This window comes from Sphaeroforma arctica (assembly GCF_001186125.1).
Source record: "Sphaeroforma arctica JP610 unplaced genomic scaffold supercont1.854, whole genome shotgun sequence".
NCBI classification, from domain to species: Eukaryota; class Ichthyosporea; order Ichthyophonida; genus Sphaeroforma; species Sphaeroforma arctica.
The window spans coordinates 16,269-28,804 of record NW_014039704.1 but is presented as its reverse complement, the minus strand read 5'-3'; the positions used below and the strand labels follow the sequence as shown (position 1 = coordinate 28,804).

The window sequence follows — 12,536 nt, the reverse complement described above, 5'->3', positions numbered from 1 at the left end:
ATCTACACTATTTCATTGTATTCATTATTAGTTTATAATACTAACCGTGTGTGTGCCTGGATAACTCAAATACGATATACCTCCTTATTTTGTGTCTGTATACCATACTGAAACCCTGCCCATTTGTTGGTTCATGTGTGCCTTGAGTGGACTCTATGTTTCTGAACGCTAAGTATCTACGCACATGCGTGTTGGCCGTGCGTTTGATTTGTCTATGCGTGATTGCACAGGCATAGAGCTCACTAAGGTATTGCGGCGTTTTCTTAGGCCTCCTATTCAGATACCCGCAAACGTCACACCAAGCACGTAGCAGTCGCTGTACTTGTACTGTAGTCAGCTGGGTGTATGTAGCAGCACGACCGATATAGACTCGGCGTGGGTGTACTGTGGGTGTACCGTGGGCCGTGCAATGAGTGCTTGCTTGTCACATTCAGCCCACACACCCACCTGTAGTCCTGCCCGCTTCCCATGCCGTGTGTGTTTCCCCATGGCGCATGGTAGCGGGTACTTTTCTGGTTGCCGTTCGCGTGGGCGATCGATAGAGCTCAGTTATTCATACACTCCTGCACGGTATCTACCTTGTGCCTTACACCGGGGGAGGCTGGGGATTCGTTCCAAACTAATCGAGCATCAGATTTACTCGGGAGCGCAGGTGGTCTACACCCACACAAATTGCAGCCTATAGACCCCCCCAGCACCAAGAACATTCAGCACGTTTTACAATCCTGTGTATGTCTCCGACATGTATCTACTGTGCTGCATCGCGGCGTGCTTGCCTGACTGACACCTGCGTGGTCTCACCTCTCACCCACTCGCAGCAATCGACGACGAGACGGTACCCCTGCCAACGTCAACGGACGTAAGCGGACTACTAGAGAACACATTTCGGTACGCCAACCACTGGTCCACACCGCTGCTACAGGCGGATGTGTATGCGACGCATGGCCTCACAAGCAGAGAGTGGAAGGTAGTGTGCCAGATCGCAAGATCCAACCACAACGTGTTGTGGACGTACTGGTATGTGCCTGTTGCTCCCGCGTGGGTTGGTGTTTGATATTGGATTTGAATAGGAATCATGCGAAGATTAGGCTGGTGCATCCAATTGAAAGAGTGTTATATTTGCCACTCGTGTATTATGGTAGCTGTGGGGGCGTATTTTGCTGGGTGTGTGTGTGTATGTGGCGAAGGATGGTCCTGCGTCGTCTATTCCACTCCTCCCTTCCATCACCCACAAACAACCCATCGGAGCATACCATCTACCGTTAGTGATGCTTCAATTCATTAGTTTTCACACCCGAGTGATATAGTGCTGATGTTTGGGCCATACTTCACCCTCCGTAGGAGTCTGTTGGTCCTGCGCTTAAAGGGTGTGGCAGACGGGCGGCAGTGGACCGACATGCCCGATCTCATCGAGCACTGCATGTGGGTGTACCACAACACGAGCGATCCAACATTCCAGATCAGGTAGGTGAATCCCCGTCACAACTGGGACGGTTTTTTTGTTGGTCAGAACATCTGAGGAGGATGTGGGCTGATGACTGGATGACTGGTGCTCACTTTTTGTGTGGGATTTTTGTTGTCAGATGTTTGTGGGATAACTTTCTCTACACAGACGCATCGCTGCATGCATTGTGTCGTTCGCGTCATTGTGCGAGTGTCACATGACCTGATCAGCTGTCACTGTACCTCTGAGCGTGGTGATCGGTGACACAACCTAAAAGTTGGGTCACTCCCTAAACCCATCACCTGCTTTCTATCAGGGTAGTAGGTATATACCACAACACACGCCTTCCCTATTTTATATCGTCCCCGCTATCATCGCCCACAAGTGCCAGCCTGATCTCAACAGTACATACATATCCTCGCCCTCGTCCTCGTTCTCTCTCAGACTGCGGGCTCTGTCTGTGCAATACTTCATTGACATCACCCGGTTCAGAGACCACACACTCGACAACGATCTGATGATCCGCCTGCTGCGCTTGTGGCTGCGAGAGCCTATCACTGAGCAATGGTTTGTCAAGTCGGTGCGCGGCGGTATGCTGCAGTACATGGCCAAGAAATACCGCTTGGAGTTGGTAGGTGCTTATTTGTGCGTGTGTGTGGACTACTGTTTGTTGTACTGTTGAGTATTGCTTCCTCTGCTTGTGGTACAACGATACTGTAGTGCCCACCCACGTACGAATTAAATACACATCGCCTACTCAGTTGTACCCTTATCATCTTTCATAACAATGCGACCATCAGTGTGCCTTGCGAATCTGAAATTGAACATCTCTTGCGCTTACACGTGGGGCATTGTTAAAAAACGGATCTGCATTGAATTCGTACCGAATATCTGAGTTCAGAAACCCGAACCCGCCTTTCTCGAACTCGTGTAGGGGCTCAAAGAACTACGACGGCACGACAGTCTGTATATCTTCCACAACGAATACGAATGTGGCAAGTTCTCGCGATGGCTGCTACAGCACGCGAGTGAAGGCAGCCAAGGGTGCCAAGAAATATGGAGTGCATACCTGAAAACGTTGGTGCGGAGGGGCCGGCGAGACTCGGCCATGCAAGCTCTGATGTACATGGACCATCTAAACTTAGAGTTTGATAGTAAGGTGTGTGTCATGGCTCCGATATGATGAATGTGTTGTAAAAAGCGGCTATGGTTAAAATCTGGCGATAACGTATTCGACATCTATACATCGGTTGCACTGGTTGGGGTTGCGGAGTTTGAAATTTAAGGTTTTCGCCCATCACCCTATCTCGCGACTGGAGAATTTAACAACAAGGTTTTTAAAACATGGACCATGTGTGTATTAGGTGTGGTCGCTAAATACATAGTTCAAATCAATTCTTTTAGCGTCCATGAGATATATTTTGCTGGATCCTATCGGGCATCTGTGTCGTTTTAGTGTGGGCTGCTTACGGCCGCTTAAATTTTGACAGCCATTTATACGTATAAAATGAACGATAGCTATTCTGTAACATTGGCAAAGGAATATATATTTGCACACTATATCTACTTTTAAATGTTCACTACTCGCAACGCAATGAAAACGCCTGAATATAAGGAGTTCACAGCCCAAGCGGGATTGATACGAATCCTGTAACCTCGAGTAATATAGAACATTGTGAGTGTCCTTGTTTTTTCTTCGTTAGTACCTGGAATTATACAGCTCATGTTTTGAGACGTCTCACTGTGTTTCGTCGTTTACACATTTGCCCTGCAGGTTGTTCGGGAGTTGCTGGACAATTCCTTTGCACCCTTTGCAGAGGAGCAACGGCTGCGACGCGAGAACCAGGCCACCGCTCTGGCAGACGCCGACAATGCCATGGGGCTCTCATCGTACAGTGCGATAGCTCTCCTCTCCCAACCATTAAGGAACGGCCTGCTCGCAGACAACTCGGATAGCCAAAGCGCCCATGTGCCTGTGAGTGGCATTATGGCACTGTACAAGTGTGTGAAGGCGCTGAAGCTGCCGATGCCCAAGGAGTGGTACCATGTGCTGATTGGCGCGACGCTGGATCCGGACAGTCCGAACGGATCGCTCATGGTGAAGCTGCAGGCTGTCACGGAGGTGTGTGTGGGTTGAAAGATGACGCGTCATGAGATGGTCATTTGGAGTGGAGGCGTTGTTATGCCGTGTGTTTACTTAAGTGTCCTGTACTTTCTCTGGCTGTAATGTACCAGGCGCAGTGTGTCGAGTTCTATATCCACTTTTTGTATATTCACACCTCACTCACACGCTGCAACGACCTTTTTATTACGCATATATTAGTATCTATATATGTGTGTGTGTGTTATGTATATATATATATATATATATATATATATATATAATTATATCAATAGTAGTGAGTTTCTAACTTATACGATTGACTTCTCTTCACCACAAATTAGATTATCGCACGCATGGAGGCGGGAGACGACGATGTCCGACCAGACAGCAGCACTCTGGCGGTTGTCGTGCACGGCCTGGAGCCCTCCGGAGCTGTCGACATGGCGCTGAGCCTGGTCCATAGCATGGAGAAAAAGATACAGGACAGCAACAGGACTATAGTTCGCACAAAGCCCTTTGAATCGGTGTACGAGACCATGCTGAATATGCTGGCCCGCTTTCCCTATGTGCGAGAGGGGGCTGGTGCGTGGGTTTATAGTCGGTGGTTGGCGCGACGAAGCACTGTGGATAATTCTGGCGCTGATACTCGCCGAGCTCAGATGCTCTTCCGAGTGATGAAGTCTGAGCACACACACCACACCGTGCCGAACAACGTATTGGTAAGATATACCAGAACCCCCTGCTTTTGTGTTATCTTTTGTGTGCATATGAAATGTCGGAAGTAGTCGTAATCGTCGTAGTACACAATACAAATGCACCGCGTTTGTTCCATGCGGTTGGGGTGACTGACACCTTCGGGTTGATCTCAGATTGATAAATCCCGCGCGCTGATTTAGGCGTTGCATTTGACGTTGTACTGTTTTAGCCCTCTGGGAACGCCAGACGGAACATGGCAAGGGTTTTACATCCCACGCCATTCTTGGCGACTACTTTGCGGACACCTGGTGTTGCCTTGTAGCCTAACATCTCGTAGTGAAGTTTAGTATCGTCAATGCTGGTCATGCGTGCTCTACCGGATGTGGGAGAGGAAAAATGTGTTGGTGTAACGATACTAAGTGTTTTCTACCGCCTATGCACTTCACATATATTACTCAACCCTGTTCTGATCTTTCCGAATATGTCCCACAGCTAGAGGAGGTGTTCAAAGCGTCCGCGCACGATTCCGACTTGACTAAGACAGTCACGTATGTTGTTTGTCCTGCGCCCTAATGTGAAGCTGATTTGGTCATTGCTTCGTGAATTGTGTGATGGCTACCGTCCGTTAGTTCTGTATTCGTAAACCCCCTCATGAGCACCGTGTCAGAATACTATTTGTGCTGGCAAGGGCTTGTGTGTGTGTGTGTATGTGTTTGTAATCCGCACACCCCGTGGCGAAAGCTGAGTTGTTGGAAATACATCTTCTCCAGAGGATGTATTGCAGCTGCTGTATTCCTGGGAAGTTACCAATGGCATGTAAATTTATACTTTCTTTTGGCCGTTCCCGCAGTCGCCAAGCGAATGTCATGTTGTTATTTTGTCTCTTCATGTGCGGCCAGGCTATTGCCTTCAAATAAGGTATAATTCACAAAGAGGCTATTGATATCTTTACGCATCATATAGTATGTTGAATACTGGTATTGCCACAAAACACTGATCACGCACCTATTAACTTGTCACGCATAAAGCATCCTGTAGGTTATTGATAGCTTTAGGCGTCATCCAGTACGTAGAGCATTGATATTGTCACGCATACCACACCATACCATACAGGTTATGGGCGGCCCAGTGCTGCGCGGAGTCCCCCGCCGCATACGACGCCGACGCCGAGACGCGGCTGGAGCCGCTGTTACGCTTGCTCAACAAGTGCAGTGTAGACCTCGACGTGGACATGGCGTGTGCGCTCGCCGAGTGTGCCGTGATCGAGTACGAGGTCAAGCTGCTTCTAGATACGCTCAGCCGAAGCCCGGCGGCTAAGATGCCCGATCCAGCACATACTTACCTCTCAGGGGAGCAGCTGGGTACTCTGCACCACTACCGCGTGTGCGCGGCGGCCCTGGCGGTGACGCACCGGCCGCGCAGCGTGGACCGGTGTGTCCCGAACTTTGCGCACTTTCTGTGGACCGAAATGCAGCCCAAAGCACGGCCAGCCCAGGGCAAGAAGCAGGTGCAGTCTGTGGGTTTAGTTGAACCGCCTGGTGGTGGCAACAAGCTGCGCAGCAACGTTGTACTGGATCGAGGGGCGTTGGAGAAAGGGACGGCGTCGCTGATTAGCGCGTGCCTGTCGTTCCCCATGTTGGGCAACTCGAGTGTCAGCGATGGGGTGGCGGATGACGACTACACCGCGTGGGCCCGCGACGCGCTGGAGCGCAATGTGAATCTGGATGACATCCGCAGGCATGTGGGGACCAGAGCGGCCAAGGCGGTTAAGGGCGACAATGCGACGAAGTCGATGAAGTCGACCAAGCAGCGCACCAAGTTCGGACTGGACCGACTGCCATTCATGCTTCGCCAGGCGCGCAATGAGCACGGGGTGTCACTGCTGCCCGATGCGGTCGATGCACTGTGGGACGATGGTATCAAGTACCTGGCCCTGGAGTTGTTCAAGGCGCATCTCTCCGAGCACATTAGTGGCGCTGAACAGACTGCCGAGGAGAGACTAGCCAGTCGAGGCCCAAATACCTACATGCCGCCACCCTCGTCCGTGTTGAACGTTGTGTTACGGATGTGTGTGGAGATGGACCGCTTGGATGTAGCTCTGGAAGCTGTGGAGAGCGTACGCGTCTGCCAATGGGGCACTGCGGAACATTCGATGCGAAGACCGTCTTACCTGGAGGCTCTGCGTTCAGGATTGGGAGGTGCGTAGTTTCACGTCTGCGCATGTGCATGTACACGTGCCAGCTGTTCTTTGGGTTGTTCATCGATTGCGTATTCGCGGTATCCGTGTCTCTTCGACCGCTTATGGTTCTGTTGGGTAATATGTGCTTGGTTTTTGTTTCCATAGCCTGTCGCCGTATGTATTATCGCGTGTTTTCGTTTAGTGATTGTTTGTGTAACCTGTCTCGTTATGTTTTATCTTGCGTATTTGTGGTTGCAATCCGACACTTTGGATATGGCTGTGTTCAATCACCGTCAATCCATCCCGGACATATTGAGAAATTGGGGGTATGCGAGAAATGTCTACCCAGTTTTAAAATTGTATGAGTCGATTAGTCGGCATCCACCTCGGCGGTTGTCTTCCCAACATTGTAGTCTGACATTGATGTGCTATTTCAACACTAGGTATGGAGCAGAAGTTTGGGCGCTCCAGTGAATACGCTCGTATCATGCGGGTGTATCAGAATCTGGGTGGCAGTGGGCCTCTGATTTCTCCGGATGAGGTAGAACGCGTTCACATCGAGGAACTCAGTGCGGCTGTCGCAGAGTCCACTCTGTACGTCGAGGACAAGGCCGCAATAGAACGGGTCCATGCACGTAGATATCTGGTACACAAGGCTTTCGAGCTACCCGAGACCATGCAGAGCAACCTAGAGCTAGAGGCAAGCTTAACGCCCGATGGCTACTGGACAAAGATACCCACAGAGAAAGATATTGCCCAGGCGGTAGCGGATATGAATCAGGAAATGATGGACACACTATCGCAATCGAATCTGAAGTCACGCGCCGGTACTGCCATCTCACCCACTCACGTGCGCAGTGGTGAAGAGAGCCTTCAGGGGTACCACCCCGAGCAGGACAGCTCTAGGGATCAGTCTGAAGGGAAGTTCCTGGAAGAGCTATTCGACTCACCGTATGTGTCGGCCATGCCAGCTGCTTCTTCGGTGCCGTCGGTTGTGGATGACCTCATCATTGGGCTGGAGAGTGTGCGGACTGGCGGGTCAGATGATGTTCAGTCTGGTATCAGTCGCGACGATGAAAGACAGGGCCATATAGCGACCTTGAGCACAGGTGATATGACAGACCGTTATAGTAAGGACCCATTCAATTGGTCGGAGAACGATGATTGGCTGACCTTTGATATTAAAGGGAAAAGTAAAGGGGGGGAAGCTGCAGACGCCAATGCTTTCAACATAGACGGAGACCGGAAGGCTTTAAGTGTCGAGAAAGCCGAGCAAGTGGCTGAACTTACCGGTCTGGAGATGTTCAACGTCCTCAGGAAATTCCAGGGCAAGGAGGCGCAGAAGAAGGGTTAAGGTCAATAGTATTTGGATATCTGTGAAAACGTAGTGAAGCTGGACTAAATTGTACCGCATCGACCCGATTCTCAGATGAGTGTGAGTATGTGGATTTGAGCTTAGCGAGACACACAAGTTTGAAGGATCAAGGACAAGGAGTCGCAAGAGAATAGCCTGATCGTTCGTATTTCTATGTGTAGTTGAATATGATGTCGTGCACTCATAGCTCGGACTCGGCACAACAGAGCGCACTGAGTCGATCGGATTTTCTTGCGAGAACGGGAGATGCTCGTTGTTGTATTGATGGTGAAGAGCAACCTAATTTGTGGCAAACAATAGTTTCTTTTCACAATTTTTTGAGCTGCCCGTTACAAGAACATGCACGATCCAACATGTGGTCACCGGCAAGCCGTGCTGATGGGCCGTATAGTATTGCTGTGAATAAGATCACTTAAATTTCAATAGAGCTCTTCAGGTACAACGTCGTTCCCTTGAATCAAAGCCATGTGAAATTTGCGTGTATCGGTCGGATTGATGCTTTTCCCCGACCACAAAGAAGTGTTCAACAGGGTCGTCGACTCCTTTGGTATAGGGTGCCAGCTGCGGCGGCAAGATGCAATCAAAGTTGGTGAGAACAGTTTCAAATTTGAATACTCGTCTAAGGCCGTAGTGTTCCAAGCACAGAATTAACTGACGAAAATGGTGTACGTACTAGATAGGGATGCGGTCTTGTCGTTTCGGATAAATCCAAAGGTGCTCTGCAAATTGTACCCAATTTTTTCTAGTAAAGTTGGGCTCGACCACTAACTATACTCGCATCTCTAGCGCATGAGTATTGGTAGTTAGACCAAATTATTCTGTTGGGTAAAGTACAGGAGATCTTTATGACTATTGATTTTGCGGGAGTGCAATAGACGGCGAACATGAGTGTCGCAAGCAGCTCATTTGTTGTTTGGCAACTATAATTTCATTTATGATGACTTCCACCCGGTTTCGGCTCATCATTCATCCCCGCTTGTGTCTGACGCTAGTAGATACCCTGAGGAGATGATGGCCCTCTATATTAGCCCAAATAATAAATGTCATCTCGCCGATACTAGAAAATGGTGATAGCACTTACCACCCGAACCGCCCTGTTTCTGGCAATTTCTTCACTTAGTAAACCTTTTTATATTCGAAAAATCCGCTTTGTTCAGGATATTAAAGTCTTGATCAAAATTGTATGCAGCTCAGAGTCTGCCCTCGCTGAGGGCATAGACAAGCTCTAGAGTTTACAAACTATTTTTCTAGTCACAGCTGTCCGTTGTTCTCTTGATGTGCGCCAAGCGGCATTGCATTGAGGATCGTAGAGCTTGCAGGAGTTAGCAGCGCATCGCTAGATCATCCCTGTGGGTTTAAGTTTAGGTCTTCCACGCCTCCCACTTATTAAATCGAAAGGTTTTCTATCCCGACACCGACTGATGAACCAAAATTATCCTGCTTTTATCCTTAATGTACAAACAAAGGTTGTTCGAAGTTCCGCTCGGCCCATCACGTGTGGCGTGCTATCATATCTGCTACATGTTATACCAACCCCTCGCTTTGCGCGATGATCCACAGCTTTCAAAATATATCAACGACTCGGCCTAGGATCATTCTTTTGATAAAATTACGTAGCATGGCTGTCCCGGCAGTACTACTCCGCAAAGATTGGCAGGTACAATGCAGGTAGTAGTAGCCCCTATTGTAATATGACTTCCTTCCTTTCTGGTGACGGACTGGGCAGCAGTATCTCGTTCAGAACTCATCAGTGACGGCTTAAGAGCGTCATAAAGCCGGTACCGACTCATGGTATCCCCTTCTGCTCGTGACCGAATTGATCATCGCCCAATAAAACAATAATCTCTCATTGGTACCCGATGTCATTCACGCGCGTATATAATAACTACATTTACAATATCATACTCGATTTGTTTCTGAGCTTGGAACACGCTTTGTCGTAGTTTCAGCGCTAGCTTGTTTAGCATAGTTTCTCATACATGTTTTCCAAATTTGGCCTGCTGCAGACAGTGCACTCTAGTGTCCCGAAAGATGTCGCTTCCAACAGGCCGAGGCAATACGCCATTTTTTGACGATGATATCCTATTGACGGGTCGGTATATTCATCAACACAGTCTTGTATGTACACCGCTTCGTGTTTCGTCCACGGTCACTACCGCGGCAACCTCTATTATCCTGTGCCGCAGTTCGCCCAAGTTGAGGGCTTGGTGAACTGTTTGCCCTCACGTATACCAAATGTTACCTGTGAGGGAATTGGTCGAGCCGGGGCCACAAACTCTCCAATACCCGGCCTCGTTGTATTCACATGACGTAGTCCTGGTAATCCCAATGCATTACATTTGTCAATTAGTTCCTTCTGTAGCGGGATCCCGGGATGCACTGGTGGACGTAGTTGAAGACGAACCCCCACAATCGTTGGCAAACCGCATCTCTAAAGAAGTGAAAGTGTACGCGACCCATGTTGTCCTCGTGACGGCACCAAAGACCTAAGCCTCTAAAATCCTTCATGCTGGCCGTTGTCACTCGTGGATTGTTTGACGAAGGCTTTTAATTGCGCGCCACTGTTGGTGTAATGGCGCCGCTGTGATTTGCTTTTATGTATCAGTGATGTCGGAAACTGTACCTGTAGCTCTTGACGCCGTAACAGAATATTTTCAGGGGCGAAGCACCGTGCGCAGTCACGTGCGCCTGTGCGCGTTGATACACTCGATCAAGTTGAGTAAACGCGTATGGAACAATTCGGATTTGAATTCTACCACCGGCCCTACAAAGCTAAGGTTTAAATTATCGTACCCAGGAAATTCGCCAAATCCTTCAAAAAGATGATAGCGATCGCATACACTGAACATTTCATCGAACTTGACATCTAGTTCTGAAACATGCTACGGTATGAGTCTGTAGTTCTCTCTGCGATATCAGCCCAGCTGCCACCATGTTTGGTCGGTCATTAGATACAGGGGATCAATGTATGTCTTGAGTCTATAGCTGTGCACGTTGCCTTCTATTCTACGAGCCTTGTGCGTAGGGTATTTGTGTAATACAAAAGTTATATTTATTTAGCGGACGAATCCTTGCGTATCCCCGGCAGGCAAGTGTCAGACAGTGCACATCGATTATTATGACTATGTACTGACTTGAAGAGACCTTCAAACTTTCGAATCTACTAGAAAATATTATTGTTATTCTTGGAATGAACATTGTCATGGGACATCTGATTTTGGAAATAACGAGGTTGTCGTGCCCGTTCATAAAACTTCACCGCAAAGCTAAGGACGAACTGATGAAGCTGATACCGTTGTGGGTAGCATTCGACCTCATAGAGAGAGGCGGCGTTCGGAAACGGCTATCACGTTATCTCGAAGCCAACGATACGATCATGGATCCAAAACAATTTATGCGTTAGGGTAACAAACTGTTGGGTTTTGTGTCTGACAAATACACATCACATGTCACACAGCAGGTAAATACAGAAGTAGAAATGGGGACGAGTGACTAAGCGACGCAACTCATCGTATATGGCCAATTTACCCTTATTGGCAGTACCATCGTTTACACCTGTAGCGATAGAACGACGCACACGTACCTGATCAATCTACACCCCTGAAAGTCAACGAGATTAATAGCAATCTGAAGAGCAAACTGTCTGTTGTGACTTGCAGCACACTTTCTCATTCACTTGGGACAATGAACAATGTTCGAGCGCCGTTCGGCTTGACCACACTCACTACATAATTCCAACGTATGATTAGTAATTTAATGGCCAGCCTCGATGTTCATTGCTATGTTGGGGACTAATTATTACATTGGATAGCTACGACGACATCTGAAGACAGTGCAGGAAATGATGCGTCGACTGCCGGAGAATATTTATAAACCAAGTCAGAAGAAATGTGACTTTGCAGTTCGAGTGGTCATGGTATTGGCTAAGAAGGCGTCAGCACCAAATGAAAAGCAACATCGTCTGATCGATTGGTCTATCATTCGGCGTAAAAGAGATATTTCTTCGGCACTGGGATCAGTGAACTTCCTCCATGAACATTTGCTAAACTTTGCACACAAGGTGGTGCGACTTCGATCATTTTCTCAGTTGGTGCCTATGGAGACACTATTTGAGGGCCGCTGGAAACCAGAGCATCAATTGGCGTGAGATCAGATGACGGAAGTGATGTTTTCCGCAATTCAAAGATCCCGTTGACGAAATTCCGTTGGAGCTGAAGGCATATGCCACTGACTACGGCATCGGTGGGGCCCTATTTCAGATGTTTATTGGGAAGAATCATTAATTTATGTTTTCTCTCTCGAAGACGCTCTATGTGCATACAATCTCTAAGTTAAAATACTCGTTGACTATGAAACACTTGTGTCCATAGCCGGATTATTTGTTGCACAGTAACGTTTCCACGACACGTTTACCACACATTTCCAATTGTGTCCCAACATGTGTGACTTGTTTCCACACATAAATTCGCAACTACATCACCCAATCTGGTGTGTACGTCTCGTCCTACCCGCTTGTCTCCCCTTTTCACAGTAAACGACAGTTACCTCTCTACCCAATTACACACAGGTACTCCTCATTCAATAGCATGTCCTTGTAAAAATTTGCCATACGCCTGTGTGCCACATCTCAAAAACATACGGTACATCCCTTAGACCTCTTTTCGGACGATGTTGTGACACGCATATATCGGTCATACACTCAAAAGGTAAAAATGATTGAAAACAGCCTATATATATA

At 48.2% G+C, this 12,536-nt stretch overlaps 1 protein-coding gene across 1 annotated transcript in view; it reads left to right on the top strand.

Moving 5' to 3' along the window:
* Positions 1-8,870, top strand: part of SARC_08930 (hypothetical protein) — a 10,311-nt gene extending 1,441 nt beyond the window's left edge. Inside the window, exons 2-10 of the mRNA XM_014297074.1 lie at positions 819-1,017; positions 1,342-1,464; positions 1,889-2,075; positions 2,379-2,603; positions 3,219-3,566; positions 3,890-4,267; positions 4,737-4,792; positions 5,358-6,442; positions 6,867-8,870. Of these exons, the coding sequence (XP_014152549.1) occupies positions 819-1,017; positions 1,342-1,464; positions 1,889-2,075; positions 2,379-2,603; positions 3,219-3,566; positions 3,890-4,267; positions 4,737-4,792; positions 5,358-6,442; positions 6,867-7,777 (3,512 nt within the window). The 3' untranslated portion in view covers positions 7,778-8,870. The remainder of the gene's footprint in view (positions 1-818; positions 1,018-1,341; positions 1,465-1,888; positions 2,076-2,378; positions 2,604-3,218; positions 3,567-3,889; positions 4,268-4,736; positions 4,793-5,357; positions 6,443-6,866) is intronic.
* The last annotated feature ends 3,666 nt before the right edge of the window (positions 8,871-12,536 follow it).